The following is a 16,977-nucleotide window of genomic DNA, read 5'->3' as shown; positions in this document are numbered from 1 at the left end:
TTGTATACTTATGGCGGTCGTCTCAAATATATTTTTGCGACGTCTTCGTTCGCGAAAATTTATTCAGAGAGCTTATTTCCTAGACGACGGTATAGTTCTGAAAGGCAACGCTACAGTGCCAGCTGAAGGAGGGCAGGCTAGCCCATTGAGGTTCTTTCATGCGCGGATCGACTTCCGCAAAAACATAGCATATAAGAATCCAGTTATTATACCATACCTGCCGCGGTGCAACAAGGATGTAACAAATGCTGGCTATATATGACTTCTACAATTGTTACCTTGGTTTTACTCAGTTGCTTAGTGGCTATGGTGTTGGGTTGCTGAGGACGCGGGATCGAATCCCGGCCATGGCGGCCGCATTTCGATGGAGACGAAATGCGAAAACACTCGTGTACTTAGATGTAGGTGCACGTTAAAGAACCACACGTGGTCCAAATTTCCCGAGTCCCCCACTATGGCGTGCTTCAAAATCAGAAAATGGTTTTAGCACGTAAAACTCCATAATTTATTTTTAATTTGTTTTAATCCACTAAAGCAAGTTTGTTCACGACGATTAATTTATGGCATATTTTGAATTTTTGCATTTCTTCACAGAAACGCTCGCAGTAACACGGGGACTTAACTAACACTGCAGTTTATATTCTAGCAGCACCACTTGCTTTTCTAACTGCTTCTCAAAAGTAGGTGGTTAAACGCATGTTTATTTTAAATCGCGGTAATTTGAAGTAAAGCTAATGGAGGCGTACAGCTGTTTGCAGAATACGAAAAGGAATGTACCAATATCTATTCCCTTTTCCTTGCTACATGTTCAACTGACTTGAGCAATTTACTAGTGTTTGTTGCTTAAAGGGACACTAAAGCGAAAAATGATTTCTTCTGCATCAGTAAATTACCGTTCTACAAAACCAAAAACACCACTCTTACAACGATAAGACGTTTGGTAAGCCAGAAAAAGCGCAAGAACGAAATGCGGGTAGCGACGCCTACTTAAGTTCCCGCACCTGGGGGCTGTGACGTCTTGGATTTGGATGGCATCTTCTAGGGCCTACTAATTGTGTATAGCGGTACAGATGGAACCCATTGTGTTCTAAAGGAACCAAATCTTAAACATGGCAAGTTTCGGGAACCTTTATTCAGCCAACGCGGCCCAAATGCGAAAACATACTTTGGAATCCCTGACGTCACGCTGACGTACCGGCGCTGGGGTTTCGGCGCGAAATTCAAATACTAATACTTGGACCTTCATTTTATCACCTAATAATCAAGCTATTATTTTGAAATGACTGCCCGCAGGGTTCTCAAACAATGCTTTATTAGTCTAAACTGATTTATTGTTTTGCTTTAGTCTCCCTTTAAGGAATATACATGACGAATCTGTTTGGGCGAACTGATACAGGCCGCTTGGCCCACATGTTTTAGTGAAATATACCTTTTGGACCGTATGGCTGCAGCCAGAAAGAAGCCGACGCGTCATTCATTAGTAGTATGCGACATGTTGAAGATATCATTATTGCCCGGTGGAGGGTCAAAAATCAAGTGAAGTATGTAACGCTTGTGCAAATCCCTTATGAAGGTTTGCGAGGTTCTCTTTTATGTACCGACGAAGCTAATAGTTCTCCGTTTGTATAATTAAACAACGCTGGATCGAGACATGGTGAGGCAGAAGGTGCTCAATTTTTTTTTCTAGGCACGGTAAACTGCGCTGTAGTACCTCAATACATTTTAGGCATTGCAATTGACGCTGTAGAAAACTGTTTCATGGTTTCAGTTCGAAGTTGTAGTGAACTGAAGGGTTTCGCGAACAATGCATGCCTCGCCATAACGACAGACGGTTGCTACCGTTGCTGGAGGGGTGTGCCATATTGCCGATAAAAGCTACTGAGTGCCACTTTTCTGCACCACGAAAGATTTCATCGCTTGCATTTGATTGGCTCTTGAACTTAACCAAGAACCTTTCCTTTCAAGTAATTACTACAATGGTACTTGTGAATTAATTTTATATGTAGATACTCTTCATATGACGCGCCGTCGTGTCAGCAGCCATGAGCAATTCGTCTATGGGGGCCTGCTTCAGAGAGCGGGGAAAGTAGGAGTAAGCTTTTTCATACGAAATGCGCGCCTCTTTCTTTTACGCATCAAGAAGCTGCCTTATTTGACTAAAACATCTCATCAGAGTAATAAGAATGAGGATGACAGCTTCGTTGGCAGTGTGTTTTTTAACACGGATAAGATGTTGACAGCAAATGCCAAGATTTCTCTTCCATGTAAAATGCAATGTCTCTCATAGCTAACTACTATGGGAATGTTAAATGTTTAGCGAAGCATCATACACAACTTCGGCATTATTTTTAAGCAAAATTTATGGACCGACACGGCGCATATATGGATTGCAAGATCAGTATACCCCTTCAGCGCTACATAGCTTGCAATATCCAAGTTGCAAGTTTGCATGACTAGCGCGATATTGAACAAGAAACTGCGGTTCAAGCATCACAGCAGAAATAATCCGAAATATTCTTCTGTAAGTGCGGATCGAGCCGCCATTACCCCAAGCACCAACGAAGGGAACCAGCGAGTGCGGCAGCCGAGCGAGCCCGAGCGAGGAGCGTCCTGGCCATTGTCAGATTTGGAGACGAGCTTGTTGGACGGTCGGAGGAACTTGGGGCGAAAGGACTAGGCGAACAGGGTTTATTTACATTATTTACAGTTTGAACAAGACATACATCGACAGTCTAGCGTGACTCCCAAATGGAGCCCGCAAGACGAAGCATACAGCAAACGAGCACACAGCTCACGAGTACATTTCGAGCACGACAACGAGCACCGAGCTCGACGACGAGCGCACTCTAGCAGCCGACAATCGCTGCTTATAAGCACTCCGTTCAACGTCATCGTTCGACGTCATCGCAGACTACACGCCTTTTTGGAGGAGGAGGGCTCACACACACGTGCCGCACAGGTTTCAGTGCTCTCTCGAGGGCAGACAACCTTTGCAGCACAGTCGTCGTGGTATCCATTGTCTTGCGCCCCCGTAGTCAGTTGGTCATGCCCGACCCCAGCCGGCGCCTCTAAATTCCAGAGCGGACGTAGTCCGCAGTTCTCCAAAGGGAGTTCGTGGTTGGTTAGCGCTGTCGTCGCTCGTTCTCTGAAGGGCGCCGCCACCGCGGGTCGGTCGAAGCACGTGCAGCGGGCTGAAATAGCTGGCACGTTGCCAACCCGGCCGGCCATTCCTAACACCGTGACGTCACTCGCGAGAGGGCGCCACTCTAAATTCTTGCCGCTAATAGGGCCCCAGAATGTTAACCCACCTAAGCAAGACACGATTTTAACCCACCTTTGTGGAAGAATCCAAAATTCCTTCTCCTCTTTGAAAAAGCTTATGCAATACTTCTAAGAAAAAACTAATGTGTCAGCGTATCAATAAGTGCAAGTCCACTAGCCTGCTTGACACCTTAAAAAAAAAAGCAATATATGGGAAGTTGCTGCCGCAGATGCGATGTTTTCCACCAGTGGCCGATTTCGAATCGTCCGGTAGGGCGATTGTTTGTGTCGCGTCAACAGACACAATTCGGATATATTGAAGTTATTGGCCACGCCGACGTCAATCGGGGCGGTCATCATTTCCACATTCGGAGAACGTGCCATATGAATATTGTACAAGCGAAAAGTGCAGAGTAAGCAACCGATGTGGAACTAACATGGTCCCAATATGGCCAATGGTCCTTGAGGAGTTCATAACTGTTTCCAGAATTTCTGCTGCAAAGCTCCGCCAATTTCTAGAGCGTAATAACCTCCGCCCAATTTGACGCAAGAAAACAAAGCTGAAAAGCCAAAAAACTCAAGTGTGACGCCCTTAAAAGACGCCCATGACGGTTGGACTGCATGCGCCTCACCGTTGAGCACGTATAAAGTGAGCGAGATTATGTCTTGATAAGGACGCTTCCTTGATGCTCAACCGCCGGTAATTAGCAAGCAGTGGCGTGCGGATATGTACAGGGTGCTTTTTTTTTTAGCTGTACCGAATTTTCTTAACGATTGCCTGTGAGAGCACAATTGCAACTCTTGCGCTCATTTACTCGATGAGGTGGACAATACTTCTACGCGAAATCAATGTGTTCAACTGAATAATTATCGTAATTAGGTTAATTAACATTTTAATTGCTTACCTTACGCAACATATTTCAATCGAAGAATTATAGTCGCTGAGTTCGCATGCCGTACCTACTTGGAACGAATTCTTTGAACAGCACCAGTTCCGAGACATTAATCTTAAAGGTGTCCGTAGAAATTCATTGGTGTTCAAGTTACCTTTGTCCTTCAATGCATAAAAGAGCAGTTTCTTAGAAAAAGTAACTGAAAGAAAAAATCGTGCCACTGCTCGCGATTTGGCCGTCCTCTTCCACATTGATACCGCTAATCATGCCAAAAAAAGACACAATTAATCGGAACGCTCGTGCCACTGCTTGCGCGTCCGTCGTCGTTTTCTTCCACATCGCTGCCACATCGACGCCACAAATCATGCCAAAAAAAGGCACAGTTAATCCGAATGCTCGGGTCATTGCTCGCCGTGGCATGATTAGCGGCATCGATGCGCTAATCATGCCATTAAAAAGACAGTCAATCGGAGTGATCGTGCCACTGCTCACGCGTCCGCCGTCGTCTTCTCCCACATCGCTGCCACATCGGTGGCGCTAATCATGCGAAGCAAAGACACAGTTAATTTATATAGTACAGAGTTAATTATGGCACTCGAACGCTATACCTTTGGTCGCAGTCGAACCCACGACCTTCAGTGTTAGGGCGAAGTTGTTTTGGCACAGTTAACTATTATAAATTTAATTAGGGCGGTCGAACCAGGGACATTTAGTGGTAGAGAACAAGTGATAAGAAGTAACAACGCATTCGACTGAGCATGTCAAGTAATTTATTGGATTTCTCTTGAGCTCTTTTCTTTGCCCTCTTTGGTGTATGCTAAAGTGAATGCCCTTTCTTTCGGCGTGTACAGCGTCGAGCAATAATTTGCTCAAAAATAAATTAAATCAACACAGTGAAACAATTGAAATATAAGTAATTGTATAATAAAATAGTTATCGCGCAATGTTTTGTATTTTCCTACGCGCACGACGACACGGTAAATGAGCTGTTTAGCAGAACTGCGCTAAATTCAGCAATTACTAATCTCTTAGCGAAAGTTAAACTAAGCGTAAGCTATTCATAAACACAGGTTGCTGCCTGCAAACGACTAACGCTGCCATGATCATCTCGTCATCATAAGTACTTTTGTAATATAACTTTTGCCATTACTGACGGCGACACTTTCTAGCGATATATGCCTGGTAACTTCGCTCGCATGACAATTTCCGTTTACCGCAGTGTTATTGCGCCAGACTTACGTGGGTACGGGAACACGACGAGGCCAAACGACACTGCCGAATATTTGATGCGTCATCTAATCGGAGACGTCAAGGGACTGGTGGAACATTTCAGCAAGTATTCTTCATAATAATTCTATTAGACAAGCCTTCTTGTTATAGGCTATATTTACAGAGGTAGCGTAACGTCTTCCCATTCAAGGTTTTCCTGTAAACACGTGGAATGCAAATCTTTCATAATGCTGATGATGGCCCACACTTCTGTTGTCATGGGACCTGAATAATGGCATCATTTCTTTTCTTGCATTAGACTGAAAATAAACCTGCTTAAATAATGAAGGTAAAATGCAGTAATTCATAATCAAAACACAAAATGAAATGCCTAATACCTTTCTCGAAGCATATGCTGAATGGGTTTCTAAATACTTGCACATTCTGTTTTGCGAATCGTTGAACGAAGGACAACTGCCGGCTGACTGGAGGACAGCCAAAGTGAAACCGCTACACAAAAAGGGGAAGAAAGATACAACGAATAATTATCGTCCAATATCACTAACTCCAATGGTTTGTAAATTACTAGAGCACGTAATTCATATTTCTGAACCTTTAATTGCCCTTAATGCACTATCTGAGTGTCAACACGGATTCATAAAAGGTTATTCAGCTTGTACACAATTAGTAGAGACTGTTTACGATTTCTCATTGGCAATTAAGAATGGTGTCCAGACAGATGCGATTCTTATGGAATTTTCTAAAGCATTTCATGAGATATCACACAAAAACATAATTTTCAAACTAGAAAAAAGATAAAAAATTCGCCGTTAACTAAATGGATATCAGTTTACCTCAGTAATTGACAGCAATGTGTTTAATTTAAAGATGAATGCTCTGAAAAATTTCTATAGCATCTAGCGTCCTCCAGAGATTGGTTCCTTGGCAGCTTCTTCTTCTTTTGTTTATAAATGACATTGTCGGTGACATATCGGGTAACATAAAACTGTATGCAGATTAATGTGTTATTTACTCTGAGGTAAAAAGCTCTAATGATCAAATAACGTTAAATGCCGCAGTCTCAGGCTCCACCGCGTTAGCCATGCTGAAGGCTCCGCTAAGTTGGCGTGCCAACACAACGCGTAACGGTCGCTGACGACTTTGAATGGCCTGCCATAGAGGTAAGAGCGGAATTTCGCTGTAGCCCAAGCTCTTCAGTCGTACAATAATTGCCTTCCGCTTTTGACAGCGACCGGCTAGCGTAAGCTATCACCCGTTCAAGTCCGTCTTTCCTCTGGACTAGAATGGCACCGAAGCCAAGGCTACTGGCGTCAGTGTGGATTTCGGTATCGGCCTCCACGTCGAAGTGTGCAAGTACCGGAGGCGTCTGAATGCGTCGTTTCAGTTCTTGAAATACGTCCGCCCGCTTCACCTTTCCCGCTTCACCGCTACATCACATTTAGTTAGATGTGTCAGCGGCTCAGCGATGCGTGAAAAGTCCTTGACAAAGCGCCTGTAGTAGGCGCACATGCCAAGGAATCTGCGCACTGCCTTCTTGTCGATGGGCTGCGGGAACCTTGCGATGGCACCTATCTTCTGCGGGTCGGGGCGGACTCCAGATTTGCTGATCACGTGGCCTAGGAACAGAAGTTCATCGTAAGCGAAGTGGCACTTTTCCGGCTTCAGAATGAGCCCTGATGATTTGATGGCCTCTAGTACTATCTCAAGCCGCCTAAGGTGATCGTCGAAATTGTAGGCGAAGACGACGACGTCAGTCATCCAAGCAAACAAGACATGTCCGCCACCTCAATCCTGCTAAAACTATGGCCATCACGAGATGTAACGTTGCAGACGCCGAACACAGTCCAAATGGCATAACCTTGAACTCATTGAGGACGTATGGCTTGATGAAGGCGGTCTTTTCGCGTTCTCTCTCGTCGACTTCTATTTGCCCGTAGCCAAACTTGGGGTCCGTCGACGAGAAGTATTTAGCGTTGCGGAGCCGATCCAAGGCGCCGTCTATCTGTAGTAGGGGATATACGTCCTTCGTGATCTTGTTCAGTCGACGATAATCGATGCAGATACGTAGGGTTCAGTCCTTTTTCTTGCCCAAGACTACAGGTGATGCCCACGGGCTTTTCGACGGCTGGATGATGTCCTGCAGCATTCGTCGACTTCTTGCCTTACAGCTTCACGTTCTCGCATCCAAACTCGGTAAGGGCTCTAGCGGAGTGGTCGAGCGCACTCTTCGGTTATTATGCGATGCTTTGCAACTGGTGTTTGTCGAATCCTCGATGACGTCGAAAAGCAGTCATTGTATCGCCGGAAAAGATTTCTAAGCTATTGCTGCATACTCATGGAGAGACATGGATTTATATCGAAGTCTGTTTCGGGAACTATGAACCTCGGGGCAGATGTGGCAGAATCCGAGAGAACAAACGCATTGCTGGTTTCTTGAATTTCTTCATGTACGCGATCGTCGTGCCCTCATTGACGTGCATGAACTTCTGACTGAAGTTTGTCACCATCACTTTCGCTTTCCCTCCCTGCAGTCGAGCGATCCCACTTGCGACGCAAATTTCACCATCGAGCAGTAGACGCTGGTCGCCCTCGATGACGCCTTCTAGGTTTGCGGGTGTTTCGCTGGAGACGGAAATGACAATTCTCAAGCGAGGGGGCATGCTGACTTGGTCCTCAAGTACGCTCAAGGCTGGAAGGCCTTTGATCGGTTGGTCTGTGGAAAGCCTTATCGACTTCGACATCAGGCCGTGTTGGTTCAGCAAGGCGATGCCGAGAATTACGTCTCACGAGCACTGTTGGAGGAACACGAGCGTTGCTGGGTAGATCCTGTCATGAAATGTAATTCTTGCCGTGCAGATTCCGGCTGGCGTTGTGTGTCCTCCAGCTGTCCGAATTTAAGGGCCATGCCATGCAGTCTTGACTTTCTTCAACTTCGCGGCGAACAATCCACTGATGACGGAGTAGTCGGCTCCTGAGTCTACTAAGGCAGTGACTGCGTGGCCGTCGAGAAGCACGTCGAGGTCAGTGGTTCTTTGTGTTGCGTTACAGTTAGGTCTTGGCATCGGATCACGGCTGCGTCGCGTTGACGAGTGGCTGATACGTCGCGCCGTCAGGTCCTTGGTCGGTGCACTCTTTGCTTCCAGGCTTCTTCGGCATGGCAGCGTGTCTTTGTAATGTCTTCGACATAGTTACTTTGGTGTGTTCGTCAGCGGCGGAGCATCTTCGTCAGTTCGACGAACAACAATCGCACCTCCATCGGTCGCTGCTTTTAGTTTTCCTGATATGGGCTGACGGACCAGCCCCGGGCTGGGCCAGTATATCGACGGCGCTGCGGCGATAGGTAGCGGCCGGGTGAGGGTGAACGGGACGGTCGTCGAGGGCTCCACTGAGTAGCGGTGAGGTAGTCGGCGATATCGCGAGGGTGTTCACCTTTCTGAGGGTGCGGTGCGTTGACGGCGAACCCATCTCACGGTAAGAACATCGGCGGTAGATGTGGTGGGCTTGTCCGCAATGATAGCAGAACCGGCGGTGGTCGGGAGCTTGCCAAACGTCATTCTTCCTTGGCATGCTGCGCGGGGTGATCGGTTGACGTGGTGGCCGCGGAGGTGTTGGACGACGGAACTGTGGCGTTACCGGGCCCTACCGCAGGCACGGAGGGTGAACGTGAGGGCGGACTACGGCGGCATACGTCATCGCTTCCGTCTGAGGCTGCGGCAATTTAGGTACTCCGAGTGATCGTCGAAGTTCTTCGCGTATGACGTCGGCAAGCGAAGCCACTTGAGGCTGCGATGAAGGGAACAGCTTCTGAAGGTCATCCCCTACGACCGCTCTGATAGTCTCGCGCAGGTCGTCGGTGGCCAGTGATTGAACGCTGGCGTAGTTTGTTGAGTTCGTGCGGCAGTTAAGTTGCCGGTTCCGCGTTTCCAGTGCCTTCTCGACAATGGTGGCCTCGCGAAGAAACTCGTCGATGGTCTTCGGTGGGCTTCGTATCATTCCAATGAAAAGTTCCTCTTTCACACCATGCATGAGTAGGCGGACTTCTCCTCGGACATTTCCGGGTCGGCGTGGCGGAATAGACGGGCCATCTCATCCGTGAAGATTGCAATGGTGCCATTCATCAGCTGCGCTAGGATTTCTAGTAGATCTCGCGCTCGATCTTTTCGCACGACTTTTGTAAATGTCTGCAAGAACCGCCTGCAGGAAGCCGCTTCGTAACAGGTAGCACGTCGTTAAGGTGGCTTCGCTTTTCTCGAACCAGGTCCTGGCGGCGTCTTTCAATGCGAAAAAGACATGGCGTAGGTTGTCGTAGCTCTTCCATCCGTTAAATTCAGCGACCCTCTCATACGTCTCCAGCGAGCTTTCCAGGTCCTCACATGTTGCACCATGGAACGTTGGTGGCTTCCTCGGTTGCTGCAGCACGATCGGTGTTTGTGACACCGTGGCTGCCATTGTAGCTGCTGTTGTGGCTGTGCACTTCCTGGTCTTTTTATTCAAGAACTCGTGCTCCTGACGTAGTCCCCTTGCAGCCTGCGGCTAGCTCGTTGGTCCTTGGCAACGTGGGTGTTGTCTTCATGGCTCGGGCTTGGCTCACGGCTTTGCGGCGGCGTTCCGTACATGAACGCACTAGCACCTCCACCAGATGTCACGTAGTAGTGATGGTGAATAATACAGCTGTAAAACTGTGAACGACGAAACTAACTTTTTATTGGGCGAACTTGTGCCCTCGATAGCAAGTTACACTAAAAGCACAACAATAGGGTCGGAAACAGTCGGCGATCGTCGAAAGCCTGATCAGCGAGTCAAGCGCCTCGGCTTTTATACATCAGTCATCAAAGGTTTCAGACTAATCGCTGGTGCCCGCGTGTCTTGCAGAAAGTTCCACAACATTCGCGTCGCGCATACCTGAAATCAGATTACACAAGGTTCGGTGACAACAGACAGCAAAAAGAACCATCGGTAAAAGAAGAAGAGGAACAAAACTTTATTGGTAGAAAGAATTTCGCTTCCCCTAAAACGGGGTAACGCCGTGTGGTCGGGCCCCTATTCCAAGGCACCGATGGCCCTCGCCATCCTTCCTGCCCTCCGGACGAGCCTGAGCTGATCTCCAAAGGCGGAGCTGGATAGCAATGCCTCCCACCTCGCTCTCGTGTTATTATTTCCTTGTTCTTCTGTGTGAGCTGTGCACTCCCATGTGATGTGGTAGAGTGTTGGTGTGCTCCCACACCACGGGCATATGTCCTTGTATGCTGTTGGGTAGTATATGTGCAATTTATGTAGGTTCCATTCGAGAAACTTCCGATACGTGCGGCTGCATCCCGCGCTCAGCGATAACATTAGTTCGAGCGTGAAAAGCGATCACCCGAAAAACACAAGTACACGCGTGACTATAATAGGTGAACAATCATAAATAAATGAAGTGCAAGTAGTTCATTTACGACTTAGAGTAGATGAAGGCTTTCTTTTATTGTACTTGAGAGCAGCGAAACCGCATCACTGTCGCCCCGATCCCACAAAACGTCCATCCAGAGCACAACGTGGGAAGACGTCAGGCGCGCGCGAAGGCTCTCCTGGAAAAGGCTCGTGAACGGGCTTCGGAGAACAGTTTCGTAGACGCAGCGCGCTACGCCGACGGACAGGCCTTCGCTGTAGTTAGCGTAGATCATGAAAGGCAAATAACGAACGCAATCTCGATTCGGACGACGTCCTCTGAGATCGCAGAGCAGGCTGCAATAGCGATGGCCTTATTGGACGACAAGAGGACATCAATCTACAGTGACTCGATATCAGCTGTTAGGGCATTTGCCAAAGGAACCATATCCGAGCTGGCCCTAGGGATACTAAGAAGCAAGGAGATCAAGCCACACACATTGATCTGGTTTCCAGCTCACATGGGACAGATCGAGGGTGCCCGCCCAACCTCAACGAGTCGGCACACGGAGCTGCGCGAGGGGTCATCAACCGCCGCGTAGCTACCGGGCAGCGTGACGCTGGGGACTCTCCTCCTTCGTACACCGAAATTACTAAGCCCTTTTACTTGGCTCGGAGGACTCAATAGACATGAGGCTTTGACACTAAGACTTCTACAGACGGGGGCATACCCAAACCCCCTACTTCTTCACAAGATGTACCCCAAAATTCAGACAACAAATGCATGTGCACTATGCAATGACTTAGTGAACTTACCTCACATGCTCTGGCGATGTCCCGCGTTACGCGGCGATGAAAGCAACACTTCTTCACGCTGGGATGCAGTCCTACACAGCCCCAACCTCGAAGACCAGTTATGGTCTGTCCAACGGGCCCGCGACGCGGCGGCGAGGCTCGGCCTTTCTGTCCCGACGTGGTAGCGGCCCGCTGCGCGCTAGTGTGCGCCCCGAAGGACCTTAATAAAGTTTTTCATCCATCCATCCATCCATCCATCCATCCATCCATCCATCCATCCATCCATCCATCCAGCCACCCATCCACCATTGCGTTAACCACTCCTGTAAAAGTTCGCAGAGTATTGCAAGTCAACGAACTTTTGCCACTGGTGAGCCGCAATACCACTTGCCACTTATTTTCATGATACCAATTATACAAACACTCAAGCGACACTCGAGGCAACGGCATCATGCCTGGATAATTGCCACCCACTTCAGGCGGCAAGAAACTATGCGAAACAACACGCAGTGTTCCTTTATCAAACATGACTCTCTATGCTACATCACTATCGCGTGAACGCAGGGTTTGAAGCAGGCCCTTTGCAACACGTGCAGCTATTCAAGGGATACTGGCCAGATCATATCGCTAAATAAACGAATGGTGTAGGGAAAATGTGAGAATCAACTGTCTATCGCCTTGTGGCATTACGATACTGATTACTACCTCCCGAGTGGAGTCCGATATACGTACCCTAAGTCCTTGCGTCACAGCGCACACATTCACTATAAAAATCACTAATATTGCTAACCACTCAGTGTCTCTGCTTAATATTTTGGCGCATATACCAGGAGGCTATTGCTTTACTTTGACAATCCCCCTCCAATGGTGTCTGCTAACTTTTCCTGTGCATTATACCTAAGGTTAGAACACTTTGCCTAGATGCTATATTTTACCAGTATGAAGCGTCGATGGAACGCTGGCATTCTCACGCTTCTGTAGCTCTTGTGCGCAAGTCTCGCCAGTACTTGCGGTATTGGGTGACCTTAACATTTCTGTCTCTTTTGTTCTGTAGACCCTGGAAAAAAAAGAGAAGTTGTGCTCGTAGGCCATGACTGGGGTGGCATGATCAGCTTCTGCTTCGCCACTATACACGAGGACTTGGTGAACAAGATGATCATCATTAACGGAATGCATCCCAGGGCTTTCATAAAGCAGTTGTTTCGCAGTGCGAGACAAATGAGGATGTCCTGGTAAGCCACAAAGCCGCACCACGAAGTCTTACATTTAAGGTCTGGACTGTCGAACCATCAAAATAACGTACAAACATTCCTTGTAAAACATAATTTCGACAACAGTAAAATCCTATAAAGCAGTGGATAACGAACTAACTTGGATTATTTCTTAGAGCACTGCACAAGAATTGAGTTCATCGTATGCTTTACACAACCTAAGTATTAGTGCACTTCTCAGACACATATCACCACACACTGACTAGTTGTTACTGCTAAATGGCCAATAATTGAAGGGTACCACTAAAATTTAAAGCTAACTAAAGGACACCATGAACAAGAAGAAGGGGGGTTAATTGGTGGGCCTGATTTTTCTTTTACATATCATAACAAGCCAACAAACAAAGACAGCAAGAACAACACAGGGGAAATTACTTGTTTTGATTAATTGAAATAAAGAAATGATAAATTAATGGAAATGAAAGTGGATGAAAAACAACTTGCCTCAGGTGGGGAACGATCCCACGTTTTTCGCATTACGCGTGCGATGCCTCACCCACGTCCTTCGCACGCAGTCAGACATGAACTGTCGACAGATTTCACAACTTTGGAGAACACTTCTTGCGCTAGAAATATTTTCAAGAGAAAATGCCGGCAAATTGTACTTGATGGACGTAATTTTATCAAGGGAGCCGGCTAATGGCAAGCACAACTTACGATCGAAAAGTCTTTTGCATTCGATGTCCTGTTTTCACGTCTGGAAATGAGAAATTGAGATCGTATCCCCGCCATGGGAAACGCATGCCATGGCGAGGAATTTGGAAATGCACAAGTACTCAGTTTAGACATGGACTGAAGAACTGCGGTTAGATAAATTAGTCTTTAGCATTTCACTACAATTTACCTATCAGGCGACAGTGCCACTTTGGGAACGCCCGCTAATCTCATAGTATCATTCGACTGATGTTATCAGGAAAAGCCTCATTAACACTTTTTTACGAGGCAGTCGTTCAAAAGTAAATGTGGTTTCAGTAGTGTAGGGGCGCTATAACGTAAAACTATTCCAAACTTTTCTATTCTAATTCTGCTATCAGCCCCCCACAATTGGTCAAAAACTTTTTTCGACCACCCCCACTTCACTTGTCTGTCACGCGATGTCACGAAAACCGCGATACCTCCCCATCTGATATGATGTTTACACACTGATTATGCATGATTTGACAGAAAAAAGAAAAACACTTATTTCTGACTCGACCGCTTTTCGCCATTAGCCCTCGGCTATTGGTAAAAAGTTTTCGGGCTGCACCCACTTCACCTGCTTGCCACGCGCCGTCACAAAACCACACAAACTCACGGCGTCAAAGTGACGTGTACGCGATAAAGATGCAGTAATATGCCGAACAAAACTGAATTTTCTTCGGAATAGCCGGAGGCTGCCCCGTTCCGAAATGAATAAAAGGTGGCTGCCGCCTATCGCTGAGACGCTGGCTACTCGCACCTGCCGGAGAGCGTGGGTGTCTTTGCGTATAATAAAAGTTCTTGCGTGGCCATGTAACGTTGTTGAGCACTTTCGGCACGCTTACCACCTCATTCTGCCAACTATACTTTGCTGAGGGTCAGTTTTAGCGTCATTCTTAAGCTTCCGTTGCATGCCACTGAGATTTTCGACCAGCCACCACAAGCTAAGTAAGGGAAAGCCGACCAATCGCAGACGCCGGCACCACCCTCTTCATCCGGTTATCGATTTTCAGTGCACTGGCTCTGCCCCAGTGAATCCCTCTCCACTTGAGCGTTCTCCTCGCCTTTTGTCAGCCAATTAGATACGACAAGCCGCTCAGTGTAGGCAATGTTATTCGTTTTTCAAGCAAACAAAAGTGACCGCCTACGAACGAGGAGAGCGTTTGATTGGTCAGTTCAGACAACCCTGCGAGTGACCGCCCGGTGCTTGCGTCGTGGTTACGCAAATTTGACGTCCGGAGATTGGAATAGAAACATATTGGAATAGTTTTACGTTATAGGGCCCTAGGGTACTGATATTCTGCTTCTTCAAAGCATTGTGGACACTCATTAAATGTCATTGCATATGAAAAATAAGTTTACTAGAACAAGTCTATCAGGTTATTTGCGAGCTAACAAAAGATCTGTTTAATGTAGGTACCAGCTTCCCTTTCGACGTCCCATTGTGCCCGAGCAATATATAATCATGAAAGACTTGGCTTTTTTTGACAAAGTGCACAAGGGCTTTACACCAGAAGAGGAGTATGCCCACAAGTACGTGTACTCGCAGCCAGGTATGCACTTTGTTTCGTCTCCGATATTTTTATGGCATCGACAGAAACAAAAAATTTCGGCAGACACTTAAGACTGCTTACTTGTGGGAATGCGAAACGATTATAGTCCGTTTGGAGAAAACGTTTCTTTTTTCGTGTTCCTTGCCCGCGAAAACCTTCCCTTGCGTTGTAACTGCGCCTTGGTAAGGCAACATCAAAACGCTCAAAGTGTCTCACTGCGCTCGCGTGCCCGCGAGGATTTAACAATTCGCAGGACCACTCAGTGGTGTTCAATAAGGCATTAATGACTTTAACTTTATATATTCATGACGTGGCGCCACCTCCTCCCCATTGGTTGCGCCGTCACGTCACGAACGGCGCACGCAATGCACACCTTTAGTCAGATAGAACCGTGGAGCCGCCATGGCGTCGGGGAAGCGTGCTCGTCTCGCACCCCGACGACCCGGGTCTGAACGCCACTGAGACCGAAACGAGCCAGTAGTTATTTTATTAAAGCCATTTATTTACTTCGTTTCAAGGAAGCTTGATCAAAAATTTTGACGTCAATCTGAGCATCTTTGACGTGTCTTTATGCCATCCGCCATTTTTGGCACCATTGCTCGGTGGCGATGCCGGCTTTTTTTTTTTTTTTCGCGTGATGGCGCATACAATGATTTCGCATTAAAATAAATGAAGACATGAGGCACCTCATGTTTCATTTCTATCTTGTCGCGAACGATTTTTATCGTAATATTCCCACAGGTTCGCTTCTAATAAACGCTCTAATGTTCAAACGTGTTATGCTGCATCGTTAGTACCTACACAGTTTCCCACATCAATAGCAATAAACCCTACGCGCAACCTCGAATCTTAAATGATGTAGTTGATAGAAATTTCACATGACACTCGATCCCAGGAAAAGGGAATGAGCCCACAAGCCACCGCCCCCCCCCCCCCCCCCCCGGAGCTCTCTTGGCTTTCCCCACTCTTTTACCTTCCCCGCGTTCACTATACTATAATACTATACTATATTCGTGAAATGCTATCTCATTACCTATAGGTATCGTTATCACAGGCTAGAGTGCCTGTTTCGTCGCGGCGTTTTCAACGATACGTAAATAAGCATTGCTTAATAACATTACATGCATTAAAACTGCACATGTTGCGTCTTAATAATTACCACTTCGGCTATATAAGGCTTTTCCATGGTCGTCCTACACGCAGGAGCGCTGACTGGTACCATCAACTACTATCGGGCCTTCAACAACGACAGCAGCCAGCTCAGCAAAATACCCTACCGCAAAATCAACGTATCCACACTCATCCTATGGGGAGAACAAGATGAGTTTATCACAAAGCCTGTCGCATTGTACAACCAAGAGTGGCTAAAGGACTCAGTGACAATTTACTACAAGGGAGCGGGCCACTTTCCCCTACGGGAATGCCCCGTGCCCGTGACCGGTCGCATCCGCGACTTCGTGATCAACGGCACAGTGTCGGTAGCGGATGACGGACGTTCGTGGTGGTGGTGGAGGCGCAGTACAGACCACTGTGGAGAGTCCAGGAAACCGCGTGGCACATGGATACGTAGGATGCCACCTTTTATTCCTGAGAACGTGAAACTTCCCAAGGAAATGGCAGAATAAACCTCCACATCCTGATCACAATCACGTCTATTTCACTTTCTGCACGTGAAACCGCGACGTGCATACTTTAAAACTCTGTCAGAAAAGATTACCACGGCTTCGTGGAATTCACACCTGCGACATTCAATGCAGCGAGGCTTTAGGTGGACAAACTCTTGTACGTTTGGGCCCTCACACGCAGCATTAATTCCTTTAGTGCGAAGCAGTCCATGCCTCATTCAGGCAAATTGTGGTAAAAAGGTGAGAAGGTAAGCTCCTTTCTCGCCTCGTTTCAGACCTCTTCAATAAAACGAAATGCATGGCC

General features: G+C 47.1%; 1 protein-coding gene across 1 annotated transcript in view; it reads left to right on the top strand.

The window, feature by feature from the left end:
* The window catches only part of LOC126534388 (epoxide hydrolase 2-like), a 44,941-nt gene extending 28,247 nt beyond the window's left edge, over nucleotides 1-16,694 (top strand). The window contains exons 4-7 of the mRNA XM_072289065.1: nucleotides 5,374-5,486; nucleotides 12,601-12,778; nucleotides 14,912-15,048; nucleotides 16,252-16,694. Of these exons, the coding sequence (XP_072145166.1) occupies nucleotides 5,374-5,486; nucleotides 12,601-12,778; nucleotides 14,912-15,048; nucleotides 16,252-16,673 (850 nt within the window). The 3' untranslated portion in view covers nucleotides 16,674-16,694. The remainder of the gene's footprint in view (nucleotides 1-5,373; nucleotides 5,487-12,600; nucleotides 12,779-14,911; nucleotides 15,049-16,251) is intronic.
* Nucleotides 16,695-16,977: the final 283 nt, after the last annotated feature.

The sequence above is a fragment of the Dermacentor andersoni genome, chromosome 7, assembly GCF_023375885.2.
Source record: "Dermacentor andersoni chromosome 7, qqDerAnde1_hic_scaffold, whole genome shotgun sequence".
Lineage (NCBI taxonomy): Eukaryota > Metazoa > Arthropoda > Arachnida > Ixodida > Ixodidae > Dermacentor > Dermacentor andersoni.
This window is presented reverse-complemented; position numbering and strand designations above follow the sequence as displayed.